We start from the raw sequence: 18,466 nt of genomic DNA on the forward strand, positions 1-18,466 counted from the left end.
GTTGGATTGACTGAACCAGCCATTCTCTGTTGTATAGACTTAGTCAGCCATCTTGTGTTGATAGACTGAGGCAGCCATCTTGCATTGGGTAGACTGAGTCAGCCATCTTACGTAGCTTAGCGTGTTGACAATGGGAGATAAAGTCATTTGATGTTAAACTAAGACGCTTAAAGAGAAACCAACCCATGTTCTCCAGCTCTAGGCCCAAAGTCTTTTCACCCTTTTTCTCGTACTCGATCTGGGCATTTCCCAACTGATTTCCTGCCCTTCTCCCACCTATATCCCAGTTTTGCAGATGAACTCACCGTTCTGATGATGCTACGATCGTCCCTGAGAGAAGACACCGGTCTCCTTTCCATCCTCAGCCTTCATGGCCTCATACTGTTCCAGATCCGAATCAACCCAAAGGCATTCATCTTCATCTCCAGCCGCCGAGGTCACTATGAGTGAGTAGTAGATACTGAGTGAGGAGCTTGCCACCACGTGTGTGGTTCCACCAGGTTATTATGAGCCTTGTGTCTCCACAGGTTTTCCGTGCCAACCCTCACTGACGGCCAATGGCACCGGGTGGCACTTAGTATCTCTTCTAAAGGTGTGGCGCTGTATGTGGACTGCAAGCTGGTGGAGATGCTTTCTTGGACCAACTATTTTGGACTGGGAGTTAGCACTGATGGGATATTAATGCTAGGTGGGCTCATTGAACCCTACGAGGTCCCCTTCAAGGTAAATGTATTTGCTAAATTCCTACTACCATTATTATTCATGAATCTCCTTTCCCCTTATGCTTCTTGGTTCTCTATCAGATGGAGGTGGAGACACCTATTTTATTTAGGGCCTATACAGATAGGGGATTGGCTGATGTTGTGTTGCTATTTGAGCACCATTAACAAATGCCCAACCAGTGCCATGTTGGAAGTTGGTGGTTACCCATAACCTCTAGAGTGTTGGCTTACAAAGCTATCAGTGTATCCAATGTTCTCTGGACCATCTATGACAGAAGGTTCTCAACCTGGGGGTCGAACGATCCTTTCACAGGGGTCGCCTAAGACATTTTTCTGACGGTCTTAGGCATAATTTTTTGGTTGGGGATCACTACTACATGAGGAACTGTATTAAGGGGTCACGGAAGGTTGAGAACCACTGATCTATGACATTGTATTGTAACAGGGGAGTGGTTGGGTTTCTGGGACTCAGTATTGGCTACTGCTGAGACCAGTGGTTGTAGGACTTTTTTTGGGGGGGGAGAGTTTCAACTTTTAGTCTTAGCTAATAACAAGGTAACAGTAGGACATTGAAGTGACAACCATTCAGCCAAAGTTCCAAGACGTTCTAGGACAAGGTCCTCACCCTAAATGACCTTCAAACTGGGCTTTCAGGTGTATCTAAGAGGTGTTCTCCTAAAATGTCCTCCTCACTGGCAAAGACTTCCCTGGCCACCACCCTACCTCCCAGTTGGGGAACCTCTGGCTTGGACAAATGGGCAATTGGGGTATTGACTTTTATTAGGACCGTAGGTTGATGGTCCTGTGTCTGCTAATTCCATAGAGCTTGGTTTCTCCTTCCAGTAACCCAGATTCAGGGGGCAGATGGGGGGTGGCAGATTGGAACACGATCCTCTCTGATGAGCTGGGTGTGTGGCTGCTGCGAGTCTGTTTGAATGAAGGGCCCGTAGCAGGCGATGACAGGGCTCCTTGGCTCTTCCGCTGTAATTTATGTTCTCTGTCAATTGTGACTTGTCTGGTCAGGCCGGGGCAGGTCATGCTTAGCCAGCAGCAATTACAGGTATAATCTACTCATTTACACATAATTACACCCCCATTACAGCGGGATTATTTACATTTCTCAGAGTCCTGTGCCATGCAAGCGTGTCTTTCAACGTGGCACGAGACTGTATTATAGGATCTGTTAGTGTGAGTGTACCCTTAAATAGTACTGTATGAGGGCTTATTGTGTGCCCAGAACATTCCCTCTCTGTATATTTGTATTTATACATATGGGTAGGGGGTGCCATAGTGTTTCCCTTAGACAGTACAGTATGGGGGTAGAGCTTATTGTGTGCCCAGAACATTCCTTCTCTGTATATTTGTATTTATACCTATGGGTAGGAGGTGCCATAGTGTTTCCCTTAGACAGTACAGTATGGGGGTACCGCTTATTGTGTGCCCAGAACATTCCTTCTCTGTATATTTGTATTTATACATATGGGTAGGAGGTGCCATAGTGTTTCCCTTAGACAGTACAGTATGGGGGTACAGCTTATTGTGTGCCCAGAACATTCCCTCTCTGTATATTTGTATTTATACATATGGGTAGGGGGTGCCATAGTGTTTCCCTTAGACAGTACAGTATGGGGGTACAGCTTATTGTGTGCCCAGAACATTCCCTCTCTGTATATTTGTATTTATACATATGGGTAGGGGGTGCCATAGTGTTTCCCTTAGACAGTACAGTATGGGGGTACAGCTTATTGTGTGCCCAGAACATTCCTTCTCTGTATATTTGTATTTATACATATGGGTAGGAGGTGCCATAGTGTTTCCCTTAGACAGTACAGTATGGGGGTACAGCTTATTGTGTGCCCAGAACATTCCCTCTCTGTTTATTTGTATTTATACATATGGGTAGGGGGTGCCATAGTGTTTCCCTTAGACAGTACAGTATGGGGGTACAGCTTATTGTGTGCCCAGAACATTCCTTCTCTGTATATTTGTATTTATACATATGGGTAGGGGGTGCCATAGTGTTTCCCTTAGACAGTACAGTATGGGGGTACAGCTTATTGTGTGCCCAGAACATTCCCTCTCTGTATATTTGTATTTATACATATGGGAGGGAGGTGCCATAGTGTTTCCCATAGACAGTACAGTATGGGGGTACAGCTTATTGTGTGCTCAGAACATTCCTTCTCTGTATATTTGTATTTATACATATGGGAGGGAGGTGCCATAGTGTTTCCCTTAGACAGTACAGTCAAGCACTGAGGTGGTGGGTTGATGTGGTACTCTCCCAACAGGTCTGCATATTCCTCCATTGTGATCTGATTATTGGCCAAGGGACTGATGAATAACGATGTTAATAGATGGAAACCATGGAAGAAACCATTGCTATCCCAAAAAATAAATAAATAATTGCTTTATGTCTGGTGGAGGCCACAGGGATGTTCTTGAGAACCTCTGGGACATTGGGCAGTCCAATCTTGGTCAGATCATAACAGGGGCTTATGCATGTCCATTGGGAGAGCATCACATTATGGGGCTGATGAAACCATCACCCAATGAGAATGCTAAACCCAGATCTAGGGCTGATTTATGCATAGATGTTAGGTGGAGATGGCCTTGGACTTGAGAGGAGTCAACATGAAATGTAGTTAAAGACCAGACCACCATGGTTGATTAATGGGTTATACCATTAGATCTTAACAGTTCTGGGGGAAACATCTAATGATAATCTTTATTGCCCCTGTAGGGATCGTTACAGCAACTCGTCTTTGTAATGGGAGAGCCGGGGGCGGCCAAACTCTACTGCCGAAGCTACAACCAAACTTGTCTGAGCACTTTCTCTGAGGAACATTTCTTCAACTTGTCCCAGGGCGACCTCAGGAGGCGGGAGGCCAGAGTAACTAAGGTACGGACTCTGCATACGGGTGGGAGCTGCCATATTGTTTCCCTTTGCATTATGTCATACGGGTGCATGAAACAATCCATCTCTGTAGGTTCTACTCTGCTGCTGTCTGTTTTAAAGATAATCCATTCCCCTTAATCATCACCTCCCCATCATGAGTACTGGGGGGACACAATGAAGAATGATGTTGACTTGCCCGCTCACCGAGCGCCCCCATGATATCGGGTTGCCTGCAGTGGGAAGCTGTTCAGCGTGACTGCATCGAGCCCCAAGAGAGCGCTCATGACATGCCTTCTTGGCTTGGTGCCCGACAGTGCAACCGCGGGGATTTACTGAAGCGCGTCTCTGTCGGAATGTTGGGTTTTTTTCCAGTTTAGGTTGGAATGGTTCCCCACTAGTGACCCCCCGATTTCCACTGACTGCACAACATTCCTCACCTGCTGATTTCCATTACACTCTCGCACACCTGTTCTCTCTCTCAATCTTATTTAATAATAACAAAATTGTGGTGTAGCCAACATAATAACTGGCACTTTGCCCTGCAGTTGGATGTGGGCGGAGACTGGACTACAGACCATGGCAAAAACTACACCCGTCAATCAACCATACTTGAGGTACGTTACTGTTTCATTACCACAATGCCATTCCAGCATGAACCTGTGCCACAGAGCCATAATAATGGGCCAACGTGATGCCCATGACCAGTGGTAGGAGAAGTTGGCTATTTGGTAGCCCCTATGTTGACCGGCAGTCTACAGAAGACTTTGGTTGGTTTTTATGCAACCAAAACTTGCCCCCAAACCAGGAATTCAAAAATATACTCCTCCTTTATGGTCACTGGGTCCAAGGGGTTGGTGAGCAACATGTTGCCCCCGAACCAATGGTTGGGGATCACTGTCCTAAGAATAATATGGCATATCATGGTCCAAAAAACATGAACTCTTCCACTGTGCACCTAGTGGCCTTGTAGAAGTCATACTCCGAGCCCCTCCTGGTCTTGCACTTGACCCCGACTATTTAGGTCTTGACTCTCTTCCCCACCCCCTATGTTGCCCCCGAACCACTGGTTGGGGATCACTGTCCTAAGAATAATATGGCACATCATGGTCCAAAAAACATGAACTCTTCCACTGTGCACCTAGTGGCCTTGTAGAAGTCATACTCCGAGCCCCTCCTGATCTTGCACTTGACCCCGACTATTTTGGTCTTGACTCTCTTCCCCACCCCCTATGTTGATCGGCAGTCTACAGAAGGCTCTGGTTAGCAATACACATGGTTTTTATGCAACCAAAACTTGCCCTCAAACCAGGAATTCCAAAATATACACATCCTTTATGGTCACTGGGTCCAAGGGGTTGGTGAGCAACATGTTGGGGTTGGGGATCACTGTCCTAATAATAATATGGCACATCATGGTCCCAAAAACATCAACTCTTCCACTGTGCACCTAGTGGCGTTGTAGAAGTCATACTCCGAGCCCCTTCTGGTCTTACACTTGACCCCGACTATTTAGGTCTTGACTCTCTTCCCCACCCCCTATGTTGACCGGCAGTCTACAGAAGGCTCTGGTTAGCAATACACGTGGTTTTTATGCAACCAAAACTTGCCCCCAAACCAGGAATTCGAAAATATACACCTCCTTTGTGGTCACTGGGAGCAACTTCCAAGGGGTTGGTGAGCAACATGTTGCCCCCGAGCCACTGGTTGGGGATCACTGCCCTAAGAATAATATGGCACAAAAGCAGGAACTCTTCCACTGTGCACCTAGTGGCCTTGTAGAAGTCATACTCCGAGCCCCTCCTGGTCTTGCACTTGACCCCGACTATTTTGGTCTTGACTCTCCTCCCCACCCCCTATGTTGACCAGAAGGCTCAGGTTGGCAATACGCATGGTTTTTATGCAACCAAAACTTGCCCCCAAACCAGGAATTTAAAAATATACACCTCCTTTATGGTCACTGGGTCCAAGGGGTTCGTGAGGAACATGTTGGGGTTGGGGATCACTGTCCTAAGAATAATATGGCACATCATGGTCCCAAAAACATGAACTCTTCCACTGTGCACCTAGTGGCCTTGTAGAAGTCATACTCCGAGCCCCTCCTGGTCTTGCACTTGACCTCGACTATTTAGGTCTTGACTCCCTTCCCCACCCAGGTACAACTTTCATCTGGAGGTGGTCTTGACTTCCCTGCTAATGCGGGGCTATAATCACAATAACCATGTACTAAAATGACCAGCGATGTTTATCTGAAGCTTCGTAAGTGCAGAGACAGCCCCAGGCAGGACATGGCAGAGACATAATACTTTAATTATACACTCTCTTATCTAAGGGGTTAAGTACCGTTTTAACCTCTGCACTGATCCATCATGTGCCACTGTGACGCCCTGAGCACCAGAACAAGGAAATATATGCTAAGTCTTCCAACAGCTGCAATACTGATCCAGAAAGTATATATAACTTATTGTGCGCCCAGAACATTCCTTCTCTGTATATTTGTATTTATACATATGGGTAGGGGGTGCCATAGTGTTTCCCTTAGACAGTACAGTATGGGGGTACAGCTTATTGTGTGCCCAGAACATTCCTTCTCTGTATATTTGTATTTATACATATGGGTAGGGGGTGCCATAGTGTTTCCCTTAGACAGTACAGTATGGGGGTACAGCTTATTGTGTGCCCAGAACATTCCTTCTCTGTATATTTGTATTTATACATATGGGTAGGGGGTGCCATAGTGTTTCCCTTAGACAGTACAGTATGGGGGTACAGCTTATTGTGTGCCCAGAACATTCCCTCTCTGTATATTTATATTTATACATATGGGTAGGAGGTGCCATAGTGTTTCCCTTAGACAGTACAGTATGGGGGTACAGCTTATTGTGTGCCCAGAACATTCCCTCTCTCTATATTTGTATTTATACATATGGGTAGGGGGTGCCATAGTGTTTCCCTTAGACAGTACAGTATGGGGGTACAGCTTACTGTGTGCCCAGAACATTCCCTCTCTGTATATTTGTATTTATACATATGGGTAGGGGGTGCCATAGTGTTTCCCTTAGACAGTACAGTATGGGGGTACAGCTTACTGTGTGCCCAGAACATTCCCTCTCTGTATATTTGTATTTATACATATGGGTAGGGGGTGCCATAGTGTTTCCCTTAGACAGTACACTATGGGGGTACAGCTTATTGTGTGCCCAGAACATTCCCTCTCTGTATATTTGTATTTATACATATGGGTAGGGGGTGCCATAGTGTTTCCCTTAGACAGTACAGTATGGGGGTACAGCTTATTGTGTGCCCAGAACATTCCCTCTCTGTATATTTGTATTTATACATATGGGTAGGGGGTGCCGCAGTGTTTCCCTTACTCCCCCCCCCCCCCCCCACCCCATTGTGTGCAGAACTCTGGGAAATATCAGTGCTTTATAAATGAATGGTAATTATAAGATTAAGAAACTCCATAATTGTTGCCTCTGTGCACTTTGAAGTCACGGGGGGCGCCCGTATGTGCGTGCGTCGGCGGCTGTGCCTGAGCCATTGTTTTATTATTATTATCACTCACAATAAGGGTTTTTTCCTCAGAGATAAAAATGAAAGAGTGAATGTCGGAATGTTCTTAGTTGATCTCAATCTCTGGCAATTTAAAACATGAAAAAGGTTCGAAACTCCTCATTTTCTCCAGGAAGCTGAGTATGAGAGGGGGAAGCATTTCCTGAATAGATAAGTTTGGGGAATTTACACAGAGACACCATTAAACAGAACTTACACCCAACAGATCCTGTGTGAATGATCCCCACATGGTGCCCCCCCCACATGGTCAGACCTCCCCCTGGGTAAGTGAATCCAATCTCCCCCCAGTACTTACCCAGGTACAGAGCTCTGATTCTCTGTACTTCCTGCTCCTGGGCTGCTCTCTTTCCCATGGTCAGACAGGAACCCCCCCTGGGTAAGTGAATCCAATCTCCCCCCAGTACTTACCCAGGTACAGAGCTCTGATTCTCTGTACTTCCTGCTCCTGGGCTGCTCTCTTTCCCATGGTCAGGCAGGAACCTCCCCCTGGGTAAGTGAATCCAATCTCCCCCAGTACTTACCCAGGTACAGAGCTCTGATTCTCTGTACTTCCTGCTCCTGGGCTGCTCTCTTTCCCATGGTCAGGCAGGAACCTCCCCCTGGGTAAGTGAATCCAGTCTCCCCCAGTACTTACCCAGGTACAGAGCTCTGATTCTCTGTACTTCCTGCTCCTGGGCTGCTCTCTTTCCCATGGTCAGGCAGGAACCCCCCCCCCCCTGGGTAAGTGAATCCAATCTCCCCCCAGTACTTACCCAGGTACAGAGCTCTGATTCTCTGTACTTCCTGCTCCTGGGCTGCTCTCTTTCCCATGGTCAGGCATGAACCCCCCCCCCTGGGTAAGTGAATCCAATCTCCCCCCAGTACAGAGCTCTGATTCTCTGTACTTCCTGCTCCTGGGCTGCTCTCTTTCCCATGGTCAGGCAGGAACCCCCCCCCTGGGTAAGTGAATCCAATCTCCCCCCAGTACTTACCCAGGTACAGAGCTCTGATTCTCTGTACTTCCTGCTCCTGGGCTGCTCTCTTTCCCATGGTCAGGCAGGAACCCCCTCCCGGGTAAGTGAATCCAATCTCCCCCCAGTACTTACCCAGGTACAGAGCTCTGATTCTCTGTACTTCCTGCTCCTGGGCTGCTCTCTTTCCCATGGTCAGGCATGAACCCCCCCCCCTGGGTAAGTGAATCCAATCTCCCCCAGTACAGAGCTCTGATTCTCTGTACTTCCTGCTCCTGGGCTGCTCTCTTTCCCATGGTCAGGCAGGAACCCCCCCCCCGGGTAAGTGAATCCAATCTCCCCCCCAGTACTTACCCAGGTACAGAGCTCTGATTCTCTGTACTTCCTGCTCCTGGGCTGCTCTCTTTCCCATGGTCAGGCAGGAACCTCCCCCTGGGTAAGTGAATCCAATCTCCCCCCAGTACTTACCCAGGTACAGTGCTCTGATTCTCTGTATTTCCTGCTCCTGGGCTGCTCTCTTTCCCATGGTCAGACAGGAACCCCCCCCCCCGGGTAAGTGAATCCAATCTCCCCCCAGTACTTACCCAGGTACAGAGCTCTGATTCTCTGTACTTCCTGCTCCTGGGCTGCTCTCTTTCCCATGGTCAGGCAGGAACCTCCCCCTGGGTAAGTGAATCCAATCTCCCCCCAGTACTTACCCAGGTACAGAGCTCTGATTCTCTGCACATCCTGCTCCTGGGCTGCTCTCTTTCCCATGGTCAGACAGGAACCTCCCCCTGGGTAAGTGAATCCAATCTCCCCCCAGTACTTACCCAGGTACAGAGCTCTGATTCTCTGCACATCCTGCTCCTGGGCTGCTCTCTTTCCCATGGCCAGGCAGGAACGGCCTAAGTAAATCCAGTCTCCCCTAAATACCCAAGTACAGAGCTCCATGGAGGTGCCGTCTATGGTTAAGGGACTTAGAAACGGGCTTTGTACCACGTCGTTCCCTGAGGGCACATAGTCCCTCAGTCTCTGCCCCATCAGCCCTGTGGAACCACCACCATGTGACATGGATACAAATAGGGGCTTTTTTATGGGTTTCAGACCTTCTTCTTTATCCTCTCGATTCCTTGGAACCAGATGTTTCCTATTAAACTTCCAAGGGTGAATATTTACGGCCCGTGGGTCCCAAAGTGAAATGTTAATTGTATAATTCCACTTTGAAAGAGCGTGACGGCTCCACAGAGGCCTTTGATGGCTCCTTTGGAGAATGGACGACCATCAGGGTCCGCGGTTTTATCCCGAGACACGGAACAATAAAGGCGGGGTACTTCTGCACGGTAGCTTCATGACTAAATACCCAAGTTTAAGCTTTGGAGAACCCATCCCAAATGGATAGCATGTTGTGGTTGGTGCAATGATGTTTATATGAAGACTCTATGGATTATTTTCAGAACATCTTCAAGAGGTCTCTGCTCTGCTGGAGTAGGTGCCCAGTTGGCTATTCTAAACTTTATAAGGTTGGAGGCAGGGGATTACCTAGGGCAAAACAAATGGTGTGGCCTCCGACCTGTTGGCCTTAATCTCTTGTTGGACTCTTAGGAATTCACCAGCTAGCCTTACTGTTGGCATTGTCTGTGCCCACCAAGCTATACTACTGTCTCCATCTTCTGCTGCTACCATCTTGCCGTCCTGTCTCCATCTATTTTTTCCACCATGTCCTATTGTCTCTATCTTGTCCTACTTCTGCCATCTTGTTCTACTGTCTCCATCATTAGCTCCTCTCATCATATTTTCCTACTGTCTCCATCATGAGTTTGTATTACCTTTTTAACCTTCTGTCTCCACTTTTCGGTACTTCTACCATTTTGCCTTGTCTCCAGTTTGCCCTACTGTCTTCATCTTAACATTCAGTCAACATCTACTGCCATCTTGCCCTAGTCTGCTGCCTTTTGCTTTCCTCTTACCATCTTGCTCTTCATCTGCCATCTTATACTCCATCCTTTCCTACCATCTTGATTATGCTCTACTTCTACCACCTAATCTTACCTTCTCCATCTCATCCTTCTGCTTTCATCTTGACTGCTTGTAGGCATCTTGCCCTACATTACTCTTTCCTCTTTCTCTTTCCATACTTCTTGACTGCATCTGCTTCTCTACAAACCTATCTCAATTGCCCCTATGTTTGTTCCCCACTTAAGAACAGCCCAGTTTGTTGGTGATAGCCAGGTTCTCACATCTCTATCAGCCCCATGTCCATATAGACCCATGAGTCTTTGAGTGACCCACCAAATCTTCTGCAGAACAATGTTGACTACAGCAAATGCTACCAAAGTTTCACCATCCTAAATGGATGGCTGTTTCGGTTTTTACCCCTTTCCCAAACCACATTGGGGGGATCATTCTGAGAATATGTATTCCTCTGAGTGGACTTTCCCTTGGGCAGTTACTATGCACCACTTGTCCGCCTGTAAGTTTTGACTCCTTATAATAGAAGTTGTTGTTAGTGATGGGGCAGTTACATGCGGGGCACTATCTTTTCCTTTGATCTAAACACTGTGGTTCCTGTTACTGGGAGACAGAAATCCTCGGTCCCCACACAGCACAGAGCGGGCAGATGTGCGCGTAGCTTTGCTCTGACTCACCAGCTCAGGGTACGGGGAGTTGGAACAGTGAATCACTCCCAGGCTCAATGGCTTCATCTCCGCCATGCTTATACCAGAAATCCTTGGCTTCCATGGATAATAGCTACATATTATGGGAATTTCCTGCAGTGGGGTATTCAATCCCCAGAACTGCCTCATATCATCCTTAGATACATTTTGAAAACCTTTTAAACTGAGTTATCCAGATGGGCAGGGGATAGATAGACAGATAGAAGAAGAGCCAGATAGATGAGATAGAGAAGTTATTTGCAGGAATGGGGTATTTTCCAGTGCGGTAGAATCACAAAACTTAAAAGAGTAACTGAATTAACTGGGCTGCCTCTAATTTCTGCCAGATTAACTTTCCCTTTAACTGGCCAATAAAAATGTCTCTAACTGAATTATTGCCAGATTGAAGTGGAACTTGATAAGTGCCGTAATTCCGCCAGACTATGGAAAATATTCGTCACCCTCTTCTTTTCCCAATTCCAGTGATGCAGCAAACCCCAGCGTGAGATACACAGAGTGAGATACAAGGCAAGATACGGGGCATGGGATAGAGGATATGAGATACACAGGGTGAGATACACGGCAAGATACGGGGCATGGGATAGAGAATATGAGATACACGGGGTGAGATACACGGCAAGATACGGGGCGTGGGATAGAGAATATGAGATACACAGGGTGAGATACACGGCAAGATACGGGGCGTGGGATAGAGAATTGGAGATACACGGCAAGATACGGGGCGTGAGATAGAGAATATGAGATACACAGGGTGAGATACATGGCAAGATACGGGGTGTGGGATAGAGAATATGAGATACACAGGGTGAGATACACGGCAAGATACGGGGCGTGGGATAGAGAATTGGAGATACACAGGGTGAGATACACGGCAAGATACGGGGCGTGGGATAGAGAATATGAGATACACAGGGTGAGATACACGGCAAGATACGGGGCGTGGGATAGAGAATTGGAGATACACGGCAAGATACGGGGCGTGAGATAGAGAATATGAGATACACAGGGTGAGATACATGGCAAGATACGGGGCGTGGGATAGAGAATATGAGATACACAGGGTGAGATACATGGCAAGATACGGGGTGTGGGATAGAGAATATGAGATACACAGGGTGAGATGCACGGCAAGATACGGGTGTGGGATAGAGAATTGGAGATACACGGCAAGATACGGGGCGTGAGATAGAGAATATGAGATACACAGGGTGAGATACATGGCAAGATACGGGGTGTGGGATAGAGATTATGAGATACACAGGGTGAGATACATGGCAAGATACGGGGCGTGGGATAGAGAATATGAGATACACAGGGGGAGATACATGGCAAGATACGGGGTGTGGGATAGAGAATATGAGATACACAGGGTGAGATACATGGCAAGATACGGGGTGTGGGATAGAGAATATGAGATACACAGGGTGAGATACATGGCAAGATACAGGGTGTGGGATAGAGAATATGAGATACACAGGGTGAGATACATGGCAAGATACGGGGTGTGGGATAGAGAATTGGAGATACACGGCAAGATACGGGGCATGAGATAGAGAATATGAGATACACAGCGTGAGATACATGGCAACATACGGGGCGTGGGATAGAGAATATGAGATACACAGCGTGAGATACATGGCAATATACGGGGCGTGGGATAGAGAATTGGAGATACACAGGGTGAGATACACGGCAAGATACGGGGTGTGGGATAGAGAATTGGAGATACACAGGGTGAGATATGGGGCAATATACGGGGCGTGGGATAGAGAATATGAGATACACAGGGTGAGATACATGGCAAGATACGGGGCGTGGGATAGAGAATATGAGATACACAGGGTGAGATACATGGCAAGATACGGGGTGTGGGATAGAGAATATGAGATACACAGGGTGAGATACACGGCAAGATACGGGGTGTGGGATAGAGAATATGAGATATACAGGGTGAGATACATGGCAAGATACGGGGCGTGGGATAGAGAATATAAGATACACAGGGAGAGATACATGGCAAGACACGGGGCGTGGGATAGAGAATATGATATACACAGGGTGAGATACGTGGCAAGATATGGGGCGTGGGCTTGAGAATATGAAATACACAGGGTGAGATACATGTCAAGATATGGGGCGTGGGATAGAGAATATGAAATACACAGGGTGACATACATGGCAAGATATGGGGCATGGGATAGAGAATATGAAATACATGGTGAGATACAAGGCAAGATACGGGGCGTGGGATAGAGAATATGAGATACACAGTGTGAGATAAATGGCAAGATACGGGGGGTGGGATAGAGATACACAGGGTGAGATACATGGCAAGATACGGGGCGTGGGATAGAGAATATGAGATACACAGTGTGAGATAAATGGCAAGATACGGGGGGTGGGATAGAGATACACAGGGTGAGATACATGGCAAGATACGGGGCGTGGGATAGAGAATATGAGATACACAGAGTGAGATACGTGGCAAGATACGGGGTGTGGGATAGAGAATATGAGATACACAGGGTGAGATACATGGCAAGACACGGGGCGTGGGATAGAGAATATACACAGGGTGAGATACGGGGCATGAGATACTGAGGGAGTTACAGGGCATGAATATAGAGTGAGATACAGGGTCCCAAAATACAGCGTGTGTGATACAGAGTGCAACATACAAAGACAGAGATATGGAGTGAGATACAGCGCATCAGATACTGGGTGAAATATAGGGTGTGAAATACAGACCATAAGATACAGAGTGAGAAACAGAGCATGAGGTACAGAACAAGATACAGGGCGTCAGATACAGAGGGAGATACAGGGCGTCAGATACAGAACAAGATACAGGGCGTCAGATACAGAGGGAGATACAGGGCGTCAGATACAGAGCGAGATACAGAGTGTCATATACAGAGCGATATACAGGGCGTCAGACACAGAGCAAGATACAGAGCATCAGATACAGAGCGAGATACCGGGCGTCAGATACAGAGCGAGATACAGGGCGTCAGATACAGAGCGAGATACAGGGCCTCAGATACAGAGCGAGATACAGGGCCTCAGATACAGAGCGTCAGATAGAGAGCGAGATACAGAGCATCAGATACAGAGTGAGATACAGAGCGAGATACCTGGCGTCAGATACAGAGCGAGATACAGAGCATCAGATACAGAGCGAGATACAGGGAGTCAGATACAGAGTGAGATACAGGGGGTCAGATACAGAATGTAATACAGGGCGTGTGATACAGGGGGTCGTATACATAGCGAGATACAGGGGATCAGATAAGAATGTGATACAGGGCGTCAGATACAGAGTCAGATAAAGGGTGTCAGATACAGAGCAAGATACAGGGGGTCAGATACAGAGTGTGATACAGGGGGTCAGATACAGAGCGAGATACAGGAGGTCAGATACAGAATGTGATACAGGGGGTCAGATACAGAGGGAGATACAGGGCGTCAGATACAGAGCGAAATACAGGGCACCAGATACAGAATGTGATACAGGGAGTAAGATACAGGGCATTTTAGAGGGGGTCAGATACAGAGAGTGATACAGGGCATCAGATACAGAGCGAGATACAGGGCGTCAGATAGAGAGCGAGATACAGGGCGTCAGATACAAAGCGAGATACAAGGAGTCAGATACAGAGCGAGATACAGGGAGTCAGATACAGAGTGAAATACAGGCCGTCAGATACAGGGCGTCAGATACAGAGCGAGATACAGGGTGTCAGATACAGAGCGAGATACAGAGCGAGATACAGGGAGTCAGATACAGAGTGAGATACAGGCCGTCAGATACAGAGCGTCAGATACAGAGCGTGATACAGGGCGTCAGATACAGAGCGAGATACAGAGCGAGATACAGGGCGTCAGATACAGAGCGAGATACAGGGCGTCAGATACAGAGCGAGATACAGGGCGTCAGATACAGAGTGAGATACAGGGTGTCAGATACAGAGCGAGATACAGGCCGTCAGATACAGAGCGAGATACAGGGAGTCAGATACAGAGCGAGATACAGGCCGTCAGATACAGAGCGAGATACAGGGCGTCAGATACAGAGCGAGATACAGGGAGTCAGATACAGAGCGAGATACAGGGAGTCAGATACAGAGTGAGATACAGGGAGTCAGATACAGAGCGAGATACAGGGCGTCAGATACAGAGCGAGATACAGGGAGTCAGATACAGAGCGAGATACAGGCCATCAGATACAGAGCGAGATACAGGGAGTCAGATACAGAGCGAGATACAGGCCGTCAGATACAGAGCGAGATACAGGCCGTCAGATACAGAGCGAGATACAGGCCGTCAGATACAGAGCGAGATACAGGCCGTCAGATACAGAGCGAGATACAGGCCGTCAGATACAGAGCGAAATACAGGGTGTCAGATACAGAGCGAGATACAGGGAGTCAGATACAGAGTGAGATACAGGGCGTCAGATACAGAGCGAGATACAGGGCGTCAGATACAGAGCGAGATACAGGGCATCAGATACAGAGCGAGATACAGGGAGTCAGATACAGAGTGAGATACAGGGAGTCAGATACAGAGTGAGATACAGGGAGTCAGATACAGAGTGAGATACAGGGCGTCAGATACAGAGCGAGATACAGGGAGTCAGATACAGAGCGAGATACAGGGTGTCAGATACAGAGCGAGATACAGGCCGTCAGATACAGAGCAAGATACAGGCAGTCAGATACAGAGTGAGATACAGGGAGTCAGATACAGAGCGATATACAGGGCGTCAGATACAGAGTGAGATACAGGGAGTCAGATACAGAGTGAGATACAGGGAGTCAGATACAGAGTAAGATACAGGGAGTCAGATACAGAGTGAGATACAGGCCGTCAGATACAGAGTGAGATACAGGGGGTCAGATACAGAGCGAGATACAGGGCGTCAGATACAGAGTGAAATACAGGGAGTCAGATACAGAGTGAGATACAGGAAGTCAGATACAGAGTGAGATACAGGGCGTCAGATACAGAGCGATATACAGGGAGTCAGATACAGAGCGAGATACAGGGTGTCAGATACAGAGCGAGATACAGAGCGAGATACAGGGAGTCAGATACAGAGTGAGATACAGGCCGTCAGATACAGAGCGTCAGATACAGAGCGTGATACAGGGCGTCAGATACAGAGCGAGATACAGAGCGAGATACAGGGCGTCAGATACAGAGCGAGATACAGGGCGTCAGATACAGAGCGAGATACAGGGCGTCAGATACAGAGTGAGATACAGGGTGTCAGATACAGAGCGAGATACAGGCCGTCAGATACAGAGCGAGATACAGGGAGTCAGATACAGAGCGAGATACAGGCCGTCAGATACAGAGCGAGATACAGGGCGTCAGATACAGAGCGAGATACAGGGAGTCAGATACAGAGCGAGATACAGGGAGTCAGATACAGAGTGAGATACAGGGAGTCAGATACAGAGCGAGATACAGGGCGTCAGATACAGAGCGAGATACAGGGAGTCAGATACAGAGCGAGATACAGGCCATCAGATACAGAGCGAGATACAGGGAGTCAGATACAGAGCGAGATACAGGCCGTCAGATACAGAGCGAGATACAGGCCGTCAGATACAGAGCGAGATACAGGCCGTCAGATACAGAGCGAGATACAGGCCGTCAGATACAGAGCGAGATACAGGCCGTCAGATACAGAGCGAAATACAGGGTGTCAGATACAGAGCGAGATACAGGGAGTCAGATACAGAGTGAGATACAGGGCGTCAGATACAGAGCGAGATACAGGGCGTCAGATACAGAGCGAGATACAGGGCGTCAGATACAGAGCGAGATACAGGGAGTCAGATACAGAGTGAGATACAGGGAGTCAGATACAGAGTGAGATACAGGGAGTCAGATACAGAGTGAGATACAGGGCGTCAGATACAGAGCGAGATACAGGGAGTCAGATACAGAGCGAGATACAGGGTGTCAGATACAGAGCGAGATACAGGCCGTCAGATACAGAGCAAGATACAGGCAGTCAGATACAGAGTGAGATACAGGGAGTCAGATACAGAGCGATATACAGGGCGTCAGATACAGAGTGAGATACAGGGAGTCAGATACAGAGTGAGATACAGGGAGTCAGATACAGAGTAAGATACAGGGAGTCAGATACAGAGTGAGATACAGGCCGTCAGATACAGAGTGAGATACAGGGGGTCAGATACAGAGCGAGATACAGGGCGTCAGATACAGAGTGAAATACAGGGAGTCAGATACAGAGTGAGATACAGGAAGTCAGATACAGAGTGAGATACAGGGCGTCAGATACAGAGCGATATACAGGGAGTCAGATACAGAGCGAGATACAGGGTGTCAGATACAGAGCGAGATACAGGCCGTCAGATACAGAGCGAGATACAGGGAGTCAGATACAGAGCGAGATACAGGGCGTCAGATACAGAGTGAGATACAGGGAGTCAGATACAGAGCGAGATACAGGGCGTCAGATACAGAGCGATATACAGGGAGTCAGATACAGAGCGAGATACAGGGTGTCAGATACAGAGCGAGATACAGGCCGTCAGATACAGAGCGAGATACAGGGAGTCAGATACAGAGCGAGATACAGGGCGTCAGATACAGAGCGATATACAGGGAGTCAGATACAGAGCGAGATACAGGGTGTCAGATACAGAGCGAGAGACAGGCCGTCAGATACAGAGCGAGATACAGGGAGTCAGATACAGAGCGAGATACAGGGAGTCAGATACAGAGCGAGATACAGGGCGTCAGATACAGAGCGAGATACAGGGCGTCAGATACAGAGCGAGATACAGGGAGTCAGATACAGAGTGAGATACAGGGAGTCAGATACAGAGCGATATACAGGGCGTCAGATACAGAGTGAGATACAGGGAGTCAGATACAGAGAGAGATACAGGGAGTCAGATACAGAGTGAGATACAGGGAGTCAGATACAGAGTGAGATACAGGGAGTCAGATACAGAGCGAGATACAGGGCGTCAGATACAGAGCGAGATACAGGGCGTCAGATACAGAGCGAGATACAGGGAGTCAGATACAGAGTGAGATACAGGGAGTCAGATACAGAGCGATATACAGGGCGTCAGATACAGAGTGAGATACAGGGAGTCAGATACAGAGAGAGATACAGGGAGTCAGATACAGAGTGAGATACAGGGAGTCAGATACAGAGTGAGATACAGGGAGTCAGATACAGAGTGAGATACAGGGGGTCAGATACAGAGCGAGATACAGGGTGTCAGATACAGAGTGAGATACAGGGAGTCAGATACAGAGTGAGATACAGGGAGTCAGATACAGAGCGAGATACAGGGCGTCAGATACAGAGTGAGATACAGGGAGTCAGATACAGAGGGAGATACAGGGCGTCAGATACAGAGCGAGATACAGGGAGTCAGATACAGAGTGAGATACAGGTTGTCAGATACAGAGCGAGATACAGGGAGTCAGATACAGAGCGAGATACAGGCCGTCAGATACAGGGCGTCAGATACAGAGCGAGATACAGGGAGTCAGATACCGAGCGAGATATAGGGTGTCAGATACAGAGCGAGATACAGGGCGTCAGATACAGAGCGAGATACAGGGCGTCAGATACAGAGCGAGATACAGGGCGTCAGATACAGAGCG

The 18,466-nt window shown here is 47.9% G+C and overlaps 1 protein-coding gene across 3 annotated transcripts in view; it reads left to right on the forward strand.

The window, feature by feature from the left end:
* Positions 1-18,466, forward strand: part of LOC100495290 (collagen alpha-1(I) chain) — a 124,564-nt gene that overhangs the window by 69,946 nt on the left and 36,152 nt on the right. For 2 of the 3 annotated variants that reach the window (XM_018090175.2, XM_031891045.1), the window contains exons 3-6: positions 288-446; positions 528-723; positions 3,466-3,624; positions 4,167-4,235. In XM_018090175.2, coding sequence (XP_017945664.1) covers positions 288-446; positions 528-723; positions 3,466-3,624; positions 4,167-4,235 — 583 coding nt within the window. The remainder of the gene's footprint in view (positions 1-287; positions 447-527; positions 724-3,465; positions 3,625-4,166; positions 4,236-18,466) is intronic. The other variant, XM_018090177.2, reaches the window with a different exon arrangement.

Source organism: Xenopus tropicalis, chromosome 8, assembly GCF_000004195.4.
Source record: "Xenopus tropicalis strain Nigerian chromosome 8, UCB_Xtro_10.0, whole genome shotgun sequence".
Lineage (NCBI taxonomy): Eukaryota > Metazoa > Chordata > Amphibia > Anura > Pipidae > Xenopus > Xenopus tropicalis.